The sequence below is a fragment of the Strix uralensis genome, chromosome 8 (genome assembly GCF_047716275.1).
Source record: "Strix uralensis isolate ZFMK-TIS-50842 chromosome 8, bStrUra1, whole genome shotgun sequence".
NCBI lineage: Eukaryota > Metazoa > Chordata > Aves > Strigiformes > Strigidae > Strix > Strix uralensis.
In genome coordinates, this window is record NC_133979.1 from 5,390,553 (window position 1) to 5,407,421 (window position 16,869).

General features: G+C 39.6%; 1 protein-coding gene across 12 annotated transcripts in view; it reads left to right on the forward strand.

Moving 5' to 3' along the window:
- DAB1 (DAB adaptor protein 1) overlaps positions 1–16,869 on the forward strand; it is a 474,343-nt gene that overhangs the window by 406,362 nt on the left and 51,112 nt on the right. For all 12 annotated transcript variants that reach the window (XM_074875937.1, XM_074875936.1, XM_074875945.1 and 9 more), the window contains 2 exons: positions 690–829; positions 3,189–3,287. In XM_074875937.1, the coding sequence (XP_074732038.1) occupies positions 690–829; positions 3,189–3,287 (239 nt within the window). The remainder of the gene's footprint in view (positions 1–689; positions 830–3,188; positions 3,288–16,869) is intronic.

The following is a 16,869-nucleotide window of genomic DNA, read 5'->3' on the forward strand; positions in this document are numbered from 1 at the left end:
TAATTTATGTACATCGGCCTTATCAGTACTGTGCTACCTTACCCCTGATTGCTTTTTTATTAAGAAACATCTTGTGCCTTTTTTAAAACTTCTCAGGGTGAGCCTGTGAGAGCCGACTTTGCTAGTTATGTTGTTTCTGTATATGTCTGTAAGCAGAAAGAATAGAACAAGGAGACAGTATTTCTTGTGGGGGATTTAGAGCAGCAATATTCTATAGGCAAGTAATATAATTTGTTTTTCCATCATTCAAATGTTAATAGTGTAAGTATTGCTGATACAGTTAGATAAGTCAGTATACAAGGAAATAGTAGCATGTTTCTATTAGAGTTTTGTCTGCAAAATGAAGAATTCTCAAGTGTATCAGGATTAAAACAACCTGTACAGATCAGAAGCTTTCAGATCCATGAGGTCCGATTCAGGCTTATCTCTTATTTCTGTAAACCTAATTTGTGTGCAAATTTCTTGCAGAAGATTTTGTATGGCAACAATTCCACTGTGAATTCATCTGAGGTAGTAAGGCCAAAAGGTTTTATTGAACTAGTACTTTTCTCCTAATTTTGTTGAAATGTTTGCATGTTCAGGTGTGGAGGTAGGAGTTAGATCTAATTTGCCACTTAATTGTGAGTATTTATTCATTTATTTTCCTTCGCATTTATGTAAATTTCCTTGTTTCCCTTATGTCTTTTCAGGTCAGGATCGTAGTGAAGCCACTTTAATAAAGAGGTTTAAAGGTGACGGTGTCCGATACAAAGCAAAACTGATTGGGATAGATGAGGTTTCTGCCGCACGAGGAGACAAGTTATGCCAAGACTCCATGATGAAGCTCAAGGTGCAGTGAAACTTTTAATGTTTAATATTATGGAGTAAAGGGGAGCAAATTTCAGGTTTAACTTTTACTCATTCTTCTTTCATGACACTGAGTCTCACTCTGGTTAATTATGTATTGAAATCAGTCAATTTTACATGAACTCCTGACTGGTATTGCTTATCCCAGTTTAATTTTAACACGTTATCTTTGAGTTCAGTAGTTATTCATGATTGACACCACTGCAATTTGTCCACAAATTATAAACAATACATCTGCAAATTGGATAATTTTATTCTGCAAAAGGGGAGGTAAACTGCTCTGAAGAAAAGTGGTATATCAGAACATTTTATATGACAGCGCTAATCAGCTACAACCCTGCCTTTGACTGTTACCTCCTGTCAGGACAGGCAGGAAGGGGTGAGTGATGGTGTGGGGTGTACGTAGTCAGTTACAGGGAGGAACTGGCATCCTCACTGTGAGGAGAATGTCTTGCACCTGTAATGGCAGGATTGGTGGGTTACAAAATCAGGGGGCAGTGCAGTGAGAGGACGGAGCATGAGAAGATAAAGAGGAGTCCCCAGAGATTTGGGAAAGAAATGAAGCAGTGACAAAATCAGATTTGAGTAGACTCCAACTTAGAGAGTAGACAGAACCTGAAAGCACTGGTGGTGTAGGAGGGTGGACTTCCTGGAGCATGCTAGACATCTCTCTCTGGCTCAATCTTTTAAAACCCTCAAAGAGCATAAGAGCTCTCTCTCTATAGGAAGCATCCTTTCTGTGGCCCTGGGAAATGTGGAAGAGCTGGAGTGGTTGAGAAGGAAGGGTAGATAGGTTTGTTTTTCTTGAGTGCATTGTTGGCCATTAGCTTCCCACCTGCTCTGCAGGGTTACAAACTAGGTCTAGGAGTAAATCCTCTACAGTTTTTTTCCCCTTTTTTTCCTTCCAGTCCTCACTCCAGCACTCGGCCAAGAGAGCTGATGGATTTCCCATTACTGTTTTTTTTTAAGGAGGAGAAATCACTAAATAGTATCTTTTATGCTACCAACTAGCAGGGTTCCAGTCTAAAGGAACTGGGAGGAATATGTGGTTATTCATGAAGAAACAGCAAAGGGTGACATGCATCTCATGGTTCAGCAATCTAAAAGCAAGATCTGGTAGATAATTTACAAATCAGTTACGAACATTTTATGACAAGCAAAAACTAATCTGTTCTAAAAGGTACACTGTTGATTTATCACATCTGCCACAATATTCCTATCTGGTTTAATTGTATACTGGATATTTCTCATCATTTCATAGTTCCTAGAAGCAATTTGGAAGAGTTGTCACTATTCTGCTGCACAAGCCTTTTTGTCTCTCTCCTCCATGGATTACCATTTTCACATCTACCAGATGCCTGATACCTGTTTGCACAGTGGCGAGATTGATCTAAACAGTGTTGTGAGATGGCTAAAACTGTTGAGGGAAGGGAGCATTAGAAATTCACATTTATATGTAAGGCAGCATAGCGTGAAGTTGTGGACTCTGGAAACCTAGTGTCTAACAACATGAGTTTTAAGGCCAGGCATAAAGTTTTGGGGTGACTTTTGACAGATGACTCCATTTTTTCTCTTTAATTTTCCCATCTGTGTAACAAGAACAACAACCTCATGAAGGACTTAAAGCATAAGTTAGTGGTTGTTAGAACATGTTGAAATTGCAGAGCACCAGATAAAGGCTAAATATTTTTATTTATTTTCTAGTGCAGTTGATTACATTTGATCTTAGTACAGTGTTATTGGTCAGGGCAGGCTCTCAAGAAGGTGGAAATAGAAGTTACTATTATAATTATGGAATGTGTATCAGCAAGTTCACTTACGAAGTAAAAGCCTGAATTCAGGAAAAAAACTAACCCTCAATACCAGTTTTTTACAGCAGAGGTATAGTTTGATTTTGAGAAGAATATTATTCCTCTGTAAAAAGCTCAATTTGCTTATTCCAGATAAGTGTTGCCCAAGAAGTAAGCTAAAGTTGTTGGCATTTTTTTCCTCTACTGTTTATTTGGTTTTTTTCTTGAAAAAAAGGAGAAAACAAAACAGTTTATAGCTGGGAAAAGTGTGCTAGAAATGACCTTCAGCTTCCATGAAAACAAATTTCATGGAGGATTAGCTAGTGTAGGGGTTGGAATTGGGAGCACATTTGAAATGCTGTCTGGGTAGCATAGATGTGGTACCTTGAAAAAGGGGAGGAAGCCAGAAGTAAAAAGGGACTGTTCCTAGAAAGCTCTTAAGTTTTCCTAGAAAAGTGGTGAATTGTCCACAAGCAATGGACAAATATTTGTGCTCTGCTGTGGCACCTAGAAGAGTAATGAAGCCAGTCAAACTGTTCTTTATTTCAACAGGGAATTGTTGCTGCGGCTCGTTCGAAAGGAGAACATAAACAAAAAATCTTCTTAACAGTCTCCTTTGGGGGAATCAAAATCTTCGATGAAAAGACAGGGGTAAGTAAAATAATCATGTGATGGAACAAAATTGAATTTTTCCATGGATGTTTCTTTAAAAGCATTGCCTAGCTGGGCGGTAATATCTCACCAATGTAAGCACACATAAAGCATCTGAGAAGCTTGAGAAAGGGTTATCACATATCAGAGCAAGCCATTAGATGACTGAGGTGTAAAGTGTAGCATGGGGACATGGTTTATTGTAAAGCCTTGTCCTGGATACTTCTGCAGAACCACTTACTTGAGTACACAGATGCTCCTTATGTGCATAACCGCTCACATTTTGAGTCCAGAAAGTGGCAAGAAGGGATTTGTTTTCCTTCTGCCAGATAAAGAATTGCGTCTTGGAAATACCAGCCCACTGTTTGCGCAAGACTTTAGCAGTCCATGGTACAGCCTGGTGTCTGTGCCCATAGGGGTTTTCCCATCCAGCCTGGGCCCAACTGCACCCATCCTCTGGATGCTGCTTAAGACTCCTTGGCGGTACAGGTTAAGTGACTTTTGAGAGTCTAATGACAAGGAATTAGGATTGGAGGTTAGGATTGCCTTGGGTTGGGCTCCTTGTGTCGTGGGAAGCTGAGGGGAAGAAAACAAGCTGGAGCAGGGAGGTGCAGACAACGCCAGGGGAGTGAAGCTTATTTTCCCCACTGATGCCTGAGGTAGAGAAAGGGCAGTGGGAGCTGGGGAGCTCCTGCAGCAGCACACAGTAAGCTGGGATTGCCCTGAAGATGTCCCAGGGGAATTGTAAGAATTTCTATCAGGTCCATAATTCCACATGAATGCAGTTCTAGTCACCATAATGCGATATACTCGTACGAACAGCAGTGATGGTCTTCTGAGGTATGCAGTAACCATAAGAGTCAGAGCTTTTGTATTGTCAGTGGTAGAAGGAGTATATCTTGTGTGGATTTGGAGGTAAAGGATACTGGGAAGTTTGAGGTTGCTGTTAGAGGCTGCCAAGCAGCAACTTGTCCAGTAGCAACTGGTCGAAGAACCTGCAGGAGGCTTTCATGCCTTATGCATTTTTTGCCACAGCAATACCATGTTTGATTTTTTTAAATTACTCTGACAGAAGAAAACTAAGCAAAACATTATACTACTTAGATACAAAGCGACAACACACAAACTGTTTTAATCCTAATTAAAACAGCAGTTTAAGCTCTGCCTTGAATTTTAAAAAGCTCTTGATTTAATCTTTCGAAAGATTAACTATTTAACATGATGCTAGAAATAAAACCCTACTGATGATAGATGAAATTATCTTGCCAGTTAATTTATATTATTAGAAAATCAATATCATTGAGCTCACTGATACGTAATACAAGTAGTTAGTAATGAAAAGCTCATTTGGAATGTGTTGTGTACAGCGTGTGTAAAGTATTCATACAAAAGCAGTGTTTAAGAGAATATTGCTGAGGTTACAGCCTCCGCTCAGAAGATAGGAAATGTCAGAATTAGGGCTGCCGGTGAAGTCGTGGTTGGGTCCTCTAATAAATAGACAGTAGAGTAGTACTTAACTATGCGATGACACACCTTTTTTTGTCCAGAGAATACCAGCTTCATTCAGTGTGCAGAACAGTGTAATACACCAAACAATCTGGTAATATTTTGTTTTCTTTTTCTTCAGTGTGCAGCCCACTGCCTTGCCAAGCACTCTGCAAATTGCACTGAGGCCGCACTTACTTTCCTAAGCCTAAAGCCTTTTCCTGGGAAAATAAAAAAAAAAGAAAGACTAGTCCTTTTGCACTTCCCTGTGAATGTTTCACAAACATTGGGCTTCTTTTTATAAAATAAAGAGGGAAAGGGGGATGTGTTTTAGAAACAAATATGTGGTTTAGCCAAATTGCCTTTCCTGCAGCATCCTGCACACGCTCCTGTCTGCAGCTACTGAGCTGGGGACATAAGAACCAGTCTCCTTCATTTCATAACTTTGACACCCTATACTCTAAATCTGACATAACTATATCATTCTTATAGTAACCCTGTCAATCACTTACTGGGGCTTAGACTGAAACCTTTAAATCCACCTTCCAGATGTCTGCTGGAGTGATGGATGGGAGTATTGAGTTGTCCTTCCTGAAACAGGACTGTGACGCAGGCATGTGGGGAGCTTTCAACATCAGGTTTTACGTGTTGTTTTGAAAGCAGGAGAAGCGTGCTTTCCATGCCAAGCTTTTAAAGCAGGGGTGCATGAACTCCTCTTCTGGTTCTTCACAGCCACCATCCCTCTGGATTTTTCTCCAACTTGGGTCTCTCCATGTCCCGAAGTTTCACATTCTTGTCCCACTCTTCTCTTAATTTCTCTCATCCAGCCTGTCTCTGCTTTGCCAACCCACAGTTGTCATTCCCATCCCTGCTGGTAGTCACATACAATCTCAACATCTGAAATACACTACTGGGTAACGTCAGCAAGAGGTCATGGACAGACCCCAACAGTGTCTCTGGGCTCTCTGAACCTGCAGGAGCACTACTGAGGCAATGTGCTTTCCACAGCACAAGAGGCAGATATTTAGGGGTGATGCCCTGTGTCTTGTCCATGCAGCTTTGGCTCATCGTGGTGTAATGCTAAGAGATCTCAGCTGTTGCAGTAGTAAATAATACAGTCTGTGCAGTCTCATGTCAGTGTCTCTGTGCTAAAGTCACCCCCAAAGAAAGCTGCATGACTGCTGTAATGTGGAGTCTCCTATAAGGCAAAATAAGGACGATGCAGTTAGGTGATGCAGGACATTGATAATCCCATTCTTGATTTAGAAGCAACAAGGAAAATCCCACAAACTGGCAAAACTGGGGACGTACAATTGCTCAGCCTGGCTCCTTTGATGGGAAGGAAGCAAAAAGGGGTTGCAAAAAGGTTATGTTTTGCTCACACAGATCTTCTGATATCCATGTTAAACTTAAGAGTTTATAAAGTTTGGAGACTGATGTTCACATTTGTGCAACAGGGAAACAGGTGAGTAGGGAACAGCCTGAATAATACTGCATTTGCTTTTTCCTCCTTTAACAACCCTCCCTGTCCCCCACAATGCTTTCCCCCTTAGTTGTGTTTCCATGATTTTGGAGTTCCCAAAAGGATATTTTGGGCCACAGTGCTCATTTATTGTTTATTTGGAGAGGTTATTAACCTCTCTAGAGAGGTATTTTTTATCATTGGCAATTGCTATCATGTCTGCCACAATGACAGTCTGATGTGATAGAAAAGAGAAAAAATATTCTGAAAAAATGTAGCCTTCTGTATGTTTAGTATCTTGTAGGCTGCTATTGGATTTTAATTTATCACAATAAAAAATCAATTTGTAGCTCAAAACTAGCAGATTTTTTAAAATTGGCAGTGTCATAGCTGACTTCATACAGATGATTTAGGGGAATTGCTCCATAATTCATTACAGATGAAGGGCTGTAGTTGGGTTACTACTGAAAATGATAAGCAAGGTTTTTTCCCCTGTACTTTACAGCTCTCTTTAATATGTTCTAGACCCAGTATTCATCAAAAAATATTGATTTTAATAATGCTGTTATTCCAGCCATCAGGAATTCTGCCCTTTGAGTAAATTTATCCATGAAGGAGATGAGGTTGAAGGTGGAATATCATTTGGGAAGAATTTATCTCACCAGGAAAAATACAAGAATGATTTGCTGTGAGTTTGCAGCGGTACAATTTAGTTCGTCTGTAGCACAGCCATAGAAATAATAACACTCCTCTCTTCTACTTCATCATTCTATTCCATGGATTAATCTGAATAGGTGCCTTCATACCACTTTTCAAACACTTGTCAATGTATTTAGAACATGATAGGAAGGGCCCTGCTTAGCAGAGTTCACCCTGCAAGCCTGTAGTTTGCATATACTGTTGTACAGAATCTCTCATCTGCTGGAGGAGCCTGCACATAGGCAGAGCAACACAAACTGTTCTGCTGTTAAAGTCCCAACATTAACTGTATATTCTGAAGTTGTATTTAGTTTGACTAAGGGTGTTCTCCTGTTGTATGCCAAAAATTGTCATTAGACATGAGCTTTGACCCTATTTTTTCATATAAATATACCTTTTTCTGTCTACTGTCATATGTTGGCCATCCATCCCACCTGCCTTCTCCAGAATATGTTTGCCAAATATGTACCTCACCTGAAGGAAATACATATTTTTTTTTAATTAACATAAAAAATCTACCACAATTATTACTAAACCCAGACTTTTTCTACCCGGTGCCACTTCAGAGATTTCATAGCTGCATGTTATATTATATGAAAATAATTTTTGACCATTTGTTCTGTCATATTCCCCCTGCACCCTGGTGACATCTCAAGATATCATCTTTCAAACACAGTACGGCATAGGCTGAAATGTTGTGTTCTTCATTGGTAGACTTTCATTAGAGTTATTCTATATTTTCAAAAGCATGGTCTGTAGAAGGCAAAAATGGAAATAGTTGCATTTTGCTGTTTAGTATTCTCATTTTCAGGGTGGAACTTAGTGGTTAATGTATTCCTTAGAAGGCAACAAAAACCATAACTCTCAATATAGCAGGATATGCAGAATTTTTAAAGGACCATCATTGTTCATTAGCTATTTATGAGTATTATTTTGTTAATCACACACATCAGGCTATCTCCCTGTGATAGCTTAGTAATGCTTCATTAGATGTGCATGACTAATGTGGTCTCCATAAAGAGGCTTTAATTGTCTCATTGTTTATTTATGTAACAATAAATCTTTGTTTACTGTAGGTTACTTTCAAAAAATTATTTAAAAATAATAATTAAATTCCATAAAATACTTGGGAAGGAAACCATTTTCTTCTACATCCGTGTAATTGAGGTATGCTTTTAAACTCATGCACTTTCTAACTGCAAAATCCTGTTGACTTTAATGGAAAACCCAGACACTGTGAAAGAGAAATATGATGAAAATAAAAAATACTATTTGGCTTTAAATAAAGAATTAATTCTGTTATAGTAAAATTTTGTATCAGCTTGTGGATGTGCAAATTGCCAGAATATATGGCAGTATATATTCCTATAAGCTATTGTTACAGAAGAATATTTATCTAGACTCTACACTTGTCCAAAAAGCAAGGTAGACCTATATCAGTACCTTGTTTCTTTATGAGAAATACCCTAAACAGATGGATTGTAGCCCAGTTTATGAAGACGATAGCCATTTCACCAATTTTTCTTATTTTGTCCTATGCAGCACCCTAAAAGTGAATTTCATTTGCATTGTCTGTTATATACTTTGGAGGGATTGGCTAGTCCTTCAGAGATGTTGACCCATACCTTTATCAAAATATATGGCTTGAGCACAACCTGTGGGATTGTAAAATTTCTAGGAATACTGTAAGTGTGTGATTGAGTTGCAGAGAAGTATTGCAGTGTGTTACTCATGTTTTATGAATTTAATCTGTAGCCATTTTCTTCAGGCTGTCAGTATGAAATCCAGAAAGGGAAACTGTATATAAATATATATATATATATCATCTTGACTATCTATTCTCATTCTTGTTATCCATCCCTTACTCAAACCTTTATTATCTTTGAGGAGGATTATGTGACTGTCATGTGGAGCAGGGTTTACCTACCTGAGAAGGTGTTACTCAGTGAATAATACCTCCCCTATTCCATGGGAGGGTGACCCACCTTACCTGTAGCATTTTGTACAAAAAAATTAATTTGCCTTTTCATGCTGGCCACAGAACTCATGATTGTGCTTCTGCTTTAACTCTTAATGATGTCAAATAAATAACACCTGTAGTGGGTGGTTATAATCCTGCTGTCCTCAGATTCTTCTCTTCTAGTGAGGAAATGTTATGGCTGTGATATGATCCAGCCACTGTTTTAGGTGTCTAATCTTGCCCATCTTCCTGACCTTTTAAGCACTCTCAACTTATAATGCATAGATTTTTCAAAGTTGTTGCTAAGGCTTCTATAAAACATTTTCCAGGTTGTTCTGAGACTTTCTCAGGTTTGTGCTATAACCTCTGGATTTGCTGCTCTTCTCTACTTGATGTGAATGATAGTGTTAATTATGCTGATAGATTGTTAACAGGACAGCTAAACTTGGCTGAAAGAAAATTTTAGCAAGATTAAAATTCTAACTGTTGGCAGGAGACATCTCATTTAAAATGTACCAAAGGTACTTCTTGACTTTACTGGAAATCTGTTGATTCTGGCATCTTTGACCAGAAATCGAGGTACGATTATGGATCTGTAGTTATTCCTTGAAGCACATGTGCTGGAGCAGATGAAATGTCAAACTGTCAAGTCTCTATCACTGAGCATCTCTAAGTATTTAAAAATAGAAATAAAAGAAGGAATTCATTTTATCTGCTCTCTACGCGCTCTGCAGTGAGCAGGAGAGTTGTTGTGATTAGTTCATTGAATTTTTCTGTTTGCTAGTGCATGGTATTGGCCAGGAGATTGTTAATGGTCCCTGCCTGGGGCTCCTTCCAGCTTCAGGCCAGAAGCTCCCAGAGGTGGGTTTTGTCCTCTTCATTTCTTTGAAACTGATCTTTCCAAAGTTCCTGCTGGCTTCTTTATGGCTGATCTCAGGTTTGTTAGCATTGTTAGCTTATCGGCTGATTTTGAATAAAGTCCTTCCACTTGGCCTCCATGACTCTTATCTCTGGATTTTACCCTTGTGTTTCTCATTTCTCTTTCTCTCTCCTGCAGTTTTCGTCTGGGATTTCCTGGGTGCTCTCTGTCCTTGATCCCTTTTTCTTCCTGCTATGCTTTTTATCAGAGTTACTTCATTTGCAGATATAAATTTGGTTATTGTGTCAAACCAAATGATGTCAGCCCTGTCTCCTTCTGTTCAAATCTTGACCTGTCTCTCCAGCCCTCTCCTTACACCTTTAGCCAACAGTTCAAGCTTAATGTGGCTAAACCGGGCCTTCTAATCCTGACGCCCAAAGGTCTTTCTCTGACCTCCTTTTCGGAGTGCTGAGGAAAATATCAGCATCATCCTCTTATTCAGCCCTGTAAATTCAGCAGCCTTTTTGATTCAGTGTTGGTTTTGATTGTCACACCCAGGGTAACTCCAGATCTTGCAGATTCTTCTTCACTGCTCTGAAACACAGCATTTATCGTCATGCTTACAGTTAAAACCCAGTCCTGCCTCTCTTCATCTTGTGTCTCAATTGTTATCCTTTTCTTTGTCCTTGACAAATGTGACTTTTATTTTTTAAATCCGTCGTGACTGCCAAGATTGCTGTCTCAGCTTATTCTTTTGATCATGTCACACTTTTCTTTGCATTCCTATGCTGAATCTGCCTTCTCTATTTTATCAGCCCATTGCCTGACTCTTTTTTTTTCCCAGGCTCTTCATGGCTGCCTTTACTCTTCATCCACTTTCCAGGAGTCATTCCACAGCACCAACTTCCATCATTCACTTACTCATTTTTTAAATAAATAGCTCTGGGCTTCATCCCATCCTACCCATCATACTTTGGAGGAATTCTTTGCACATATTCGTGCAGCACCCCCTTATATTTTCTTCAAATCCCTCCTTAAAACACTCCCATGCTAGAACCTTGTTAAACTCAGTGGTGCTGAGAGTGCTGGTACCCTTTGATCAGGGCCTGTCGTGCAGAGCTGTGCTGCTTCACCCTGTTGTCATTTGCCTGGGATGAGGACAGCCCATCTAGTGGCTTGTAGATCCAGCCCATAAAATTGCTCTTCTGGCCGTCTGTCATTTCTGTTGTGACCTTGCAGAGGTGTGGCATGGCGAATGGTTGCGCAGGTCAAATCAACCATGCCTTCTACCCTGTCAGCCTGACATTTCAGGGGTAAGCTACCTGCAGTGTACTCCCCTGGGAGGAGGAGGCAGAAGAGTGATGCAGGGCGTCTGCCAGGGCAGTGAGTGAAGGACTTCTCCATGCCTGAGGGTTTATGAGGAGGAGCTACTGCAGTTGTGCATCTCAGAGATATAAGGGGCATTTGGCCCTTAGCTTTCAAAGATTGGAATTAAAGCATAAATTATTTGGGATTACCTTTTAAATCAAACTTTTTATCAGAATTATCTGTTTATAGGAACTTTTTGTAAGAAATGTTGAGACTTGGACCATGTTGAGGACTTCTAAAGACTGCAGTGATAAAAATATTGCATAATAACAATAAAGAGCATGCTGAAAAACAGCAAAGTCAAATCTTGCCATGTACATTTGAAAACAGTGACATCTGGGGCCTTTCTTACGCGTTACAGGAATTGTATTCATTGTCCACAGCTTCTGCCTGCAAGAAATCCCTCTGGCCAACTGGGAGTCTTGCTCTGTTGCTTGACAGTTTCACATCTTTCTACTTGTAAATATGAATAGTAAGACATGGCATTTAGTGTTCTACGTGCAATAAATATATCTAATTAGAATATGGCAGAGTAGGGGACTTAAAAACCCTGTGTATTATTATTATAAGGTATTTATAGTCTTCTGATACTTCAAAAGGGAAAGAATAACACATTTCATAAATAACATTTGACAGTGAGCAAAATGTAAATGTCAGAAGACCTTACTTCCATAATTACATCCCTTATTGACTATTGTAATTCATTTCTTATTGGCCTTCCAAACTGTGCCCTAGACAGTTTGGATGGTTCAGAGTGCTCCACAGGGATTTTTAATAGCCACAAGCTCATAGAGATACATTTTATAGATGCCCACTTTGCTGTATGAAGACTGTAAAAACCTTATGTATTATGATGGTTTTGTCACTGAAAAAAAGAATCCAAAACGCAAAACTTGGGTGTGATTTTGCACGTTGTGAAGTCTGAGGGTTTGGGAATCTAGAGCTTTGGTTTGAACCTTATGTCTTTCCTCCTAACATTTGGCACACAGAGGAAGGCTGAAATTTCTCTCCTTCCCCTCATCTGGAAATGCTCTGATCTACAGCTGAGGTCAGCCTTCTTGTAGGGAGTATCCGCAGGAATTGCCTTGCGATGTTTCTGACACTAATTGGCATGAAGATAAAATAAAGCTATTCCAGACGTTTTATCCAAACCGAAATAATTTGTGGGATTTTGTTGTAGTTGTATTTTTCAGTGTGAAAAGGCTAAAAAAGTTGATTGCTTTCAAAAAAGCAGAAAATTAGATTTTATGACTTTAGTGATGGTCTCATTTGGCTGTATGTGGCCTCCTGTTGTTTAATCCAAGCACCCCAGGATGGATTTAAGAAAGGGAGGTACTGCTACATTCATTCTGTGTTATGGTATGGGGTATCTCACTATATTGGCATATCCTCAATTGCCATTTGGCCTCCATTGCATATGGGAGTGGGTATCTGTCTATAGAACTGTTGTAGTAAAAATTACGATGTAAATGCTTCCAATTTTGTGTAGTTTTAACATTTGGTATGCTTAAACAGAATTTGGGGTGAATTTTACTAAAAAGTTGAAAGCTTTTGGTTGTTAAAATCTTTGTTATAGATCCCGTTATATAGTGGAGCTGCACTGCAGCCCTCTGGGGAGGTATTGTCCCATGACAGAAAACTCAAAGTATAGAGTTATTATAATGGGCTTTTTCGCCTATAATCGCAACCCTTTTGTGATTCAGATAAATAAATCAGGATATGAAAGCCACATTGTAGTCCCACTGACTCCAGCTGTGATTTTGCCTTTATAGAAGAGCACCCAAAATAGAGTTGCTTAGGGCAGGGGTGTTGTTTGCAAGTACTGATATTTTTAAGCCTGGTAATGCATTAACTCGAAAAATGAAAGAAAAAAACACTAGAAGAAAAAAATCAGGCCTATTTTCAGCACACACAGAATTATAATGGTTGGTTTTCAAACTGCTCAGGAAAGGATTTAGCAAGAGAAATGCTGACATAATAATAGTGCAGGCGGCTGAGATGCACTGAAACCTCCCTGGAGAGCGGTGGGGGACCTTCAGCAGGTGCCATAACAGAAAGTTACATCCCCCTTTGAAATCTGCTGTTCCTTCCTCTTGGAGATGGCTGGGAAACATTGTGCCCCAGGTGTGCTGGTGATTTTCCTTCCTATTCAGTGCATTTTATCTGGGAGGCTGCTCTGCAATTTTCTTTTTGCCCTGGTAATAGCAATACTACCGACAATGCTTCTGAATTTCTGTGCTAACTTGTAGGCTGTTTAACCTCTCCTATTGCTGGGGTCAAATGCAAGGGAGACAGATGACCTTCACTGTCATTGTAATGGGATAGGGAAACTACAGTAAGGTTTACTTTTAAAGTTACCTGGAGTTTGTGAGATTATAGTAATAGATCTCTATTGGCAATAAAATCAGCCGATGATGTTCTGCCCTCAGGAACATGTTTGTGTTTACAGGGAGGTCGGCAAAAGCTTTCTTCAATCTGATAGTCCAGGGGGACAGATAAATCCTTGGCTTCCACTTAGTTTATGTAATAAGTGGCCCTCTGGAAGGAGGAGGAAAGACAGTGGGTACCGCTGGATGCTCTTAGTTACCAACAGTTACCAGGCACAAATACCTGCTTTTATCCCAGTCTTTCAGTTGAATAAGTAATAAATTTCACATACCAGTAGATCTTTGCATAATATATAAGTAACTGTTCATAAAAGTTGTCTTCCTAAATGAGATAACTGTGCTCATAACCTTTCTGGTTTATGCACTGTATGCTCAGCATGCAGGCAACCATGTGTCGCAGAGCCTAAGGGCTGGAACAGCATCTCTTGCGCTACCCAGCACCTGGTGGTAATTGTGGAATTACAGCACTGCCTAATGTGTCCCTAAATTGTAGCACTCCTCTAGAAAAAGCAGCATTTAATGGACTCTACCTGTCTCTACTATTTTTAATCCTTTGTGGTTCCCATCCTGATTCTGCATCATTGTACTCCCAGCGAAGTAAGCAGCAACATTTGTGCCAGCTTTAAAGAGAGTGTTGTGAAATAGGTGAGGCAGAGCACTAGTTAATTTGAGTGCCTTGACATTTAAAGCAAATGAGAAGTCTGGGTATCTGAAAATATTGCATATGGCTCCTAGCCCCTGCTCTGCACGGCTCTGAGTATTTTTTTTTCTTTTTAGGTAGTGAAAATACAGATCTGAATCCAATTTTTTTGATTGTGTCCTTGCTTTTAAAAAGGCTGAGTTGGTTTTTAGAAGGTTTTATAGCCTTCTGGGATCTTTAATTAGCCAAGTGCTCTCCTGTGAATGATACAGGAATTTGGAAGTATTTTAAAGTGTAAAGCATGTGAGAGTGTAACCTATGCGTGCATAAGGCTTGGTGCTGAGCAGTGCTGAGAGTGAAGTGATGAGGAAGTTCAGTTCTGGTAAGGAGAAGTAGAAGACATGCAGTGCGCAGAAGTTGTAAAGGGTGGGGGAGAACCAAAGGAGTAAGTAGTAGAAAACAAGCCAGCATCCATGCATCAAAGCTATGAAAGGCTCTACTGCGTGCAGTTAAGTAAAAGGTAAGGGCAGCACTGCCTGAGACCTTTCTGAAAGACAGACCCTGTGTGACACCCATCTGCTGCCAGGACAGAAAAGCAAGGCAGGGAGAGAGAAAAGCAAATGCAGTTGAGCCATGCTCTATGCTGGGCCATGTCTGTGTGCAGACTGTTGAATCAAAGTTTGCTTTTAGAGATTTCAATTAGCAGGAGAAGACTAAAACTGAACATTTCAGCCTGCTTTACATGAAAATGAGCAGGGAAGAATCAATTCTGGGCATTAAAAATGTGCAAATGGAAGCTTTAGGGCTCCGTTTTGGAAGGTGCCAGGACAGAACTTACAAATACTCTCCATTGCCAGAGTTGAAATGTAGAAGAACTGTTGTAACAGAATGTGCCAAGCACCTACTAAATGCAACTCCAGAAATTCCTACCTCGAGATAATGTAGGGGGGCGGGGGGGGGGGAAGCAAAATCAAGCCAAAAATTACCTGCAAGCTCATTATTCTTCTTTAGAGTCTCTTTGAGGTTTGCCTTTTACATTTTATTTTATTCTTATCTTAGGACTCAAGTACTGCACACACTCGTTGTGTTGCTACGGACACTTTATATCCTAGATTAAGTGTCTGTTGTGGGACCTGAACAAATGAAGGAGTGGCACATTTATGGGATTATCTGAAGTTAGTTTACACATGCAACTGTAACTCAAAGGAAAAGGTTTCCACTCTTTTCCTGCAGGAAGACTGAAAATGAAATGGCATAGTCTTTATGACCAGGATAGGTAGTTAATGATACTGTTTCTGAATTGTAAAGCTCATTGCTCCAGAGTCATCTTTTGCTAACCTGCAGGTACCACTGAGTCCCATCAGCAGCCTTCAGGTGCCTTCAGCAGAGGCGTTGTTATAAAGCTGTGATTGTACACCTCCAGTGACGGAATAATCTGAGACCTTACAATATTGTTAGAGATTGTTCCTTAGTCTTTTCAAAAAGCGTGCCAGAGCCTCACAGGCCAGTTCTGCAATGGGAAGAATATCCAGCAGCTCAGACATCTCTGCTGGGAACCAGGAAGATTTCTTATGATAATTGCAACAAAAGCAGTAGTAGAGAAGGGTGCCCCCAAGCTGAAAAGCTTAAATGTTTGTGATACGGAAAGGTAAACTCAAGTGGTTTTCATAAGCAAAACTATGGCTGTGGTAGGGACATTTCAGGATGTCTCCTTTAGCTGGTATTGTATATGTTGGCCACTAGAAAATTAAGCCATTAGAAATGAGGAGTTGGGCTGAGTGGATTTTGTCCACTGTGCCACTTGAAATCAATATATTGTGGAACACAGGATTTCTTGCTTGTATGCTTTGGTTTATTTCTGATTATGAAAACACTTCTGTATTTGAAAGATACAAAAACATTGTGTTCTGTCAACTTCTCAACTTCTTTGCTTTCATTTTCAATTGGCTCATGAACATGACATACTGGTTATACACAGTTTGTCAATTTATAGAGTCCTTTTCTATTCCTACTCTTTTCTGTACATGTCCTTTTCCTCAGCCCCCTTTTAAAGTCTTATTAAATTGGTATGAGTATCTGGGACACAGATAAATATAAAATAAATCCCTCTTGTCCATTTTCCCCTTTTCCAGAGAAGTTTGTAACATTATGGAAGTAGATTTATGGTTAAAGAAAGTTGCTGTTTGATGACTATCCAGTGCAACTTAAATTTTAGTATTGCCAGTGTGAGTGGGATTTTGTGATCTTTGCAAGCTTTACTTTATAGGGTTTGCATGACATATCAAGAGAATCAGAGACTGGTTTTCACTGATGAGCTTTTCAAATCACAGGCTACAAGAAGAGGGTGGGTCATAATGCTTGCTGAATCTGAAGCAGTTAAGATCTGAGACAGTTAAACTGAAAAAAATTACCTCCAAAGCTTGTAGGAGTTGTATGAAGGAATTTCTTGTGCTGTTTATGTAAATTAAAAGCATTTCTGAAGGTGAGGAATATTGGTGTAAAGGAACAAAAGAACCTTGTAAAAGTAAAGGCTTCTCAAATGACATTCACAGACCATAAATATGAGCACAATACAAATATGGAGGGGTACTGTAACGAACTGAGTGTCTCATTACTGAATATTGTGCTCCCTCAAATTCAAGATTTAATCAGTAAGAGTCTTACAGACTTCAGAGTGCATCAGGAAAAAATACAAGGTATGGTCAGAGGTGCTACACTTAGG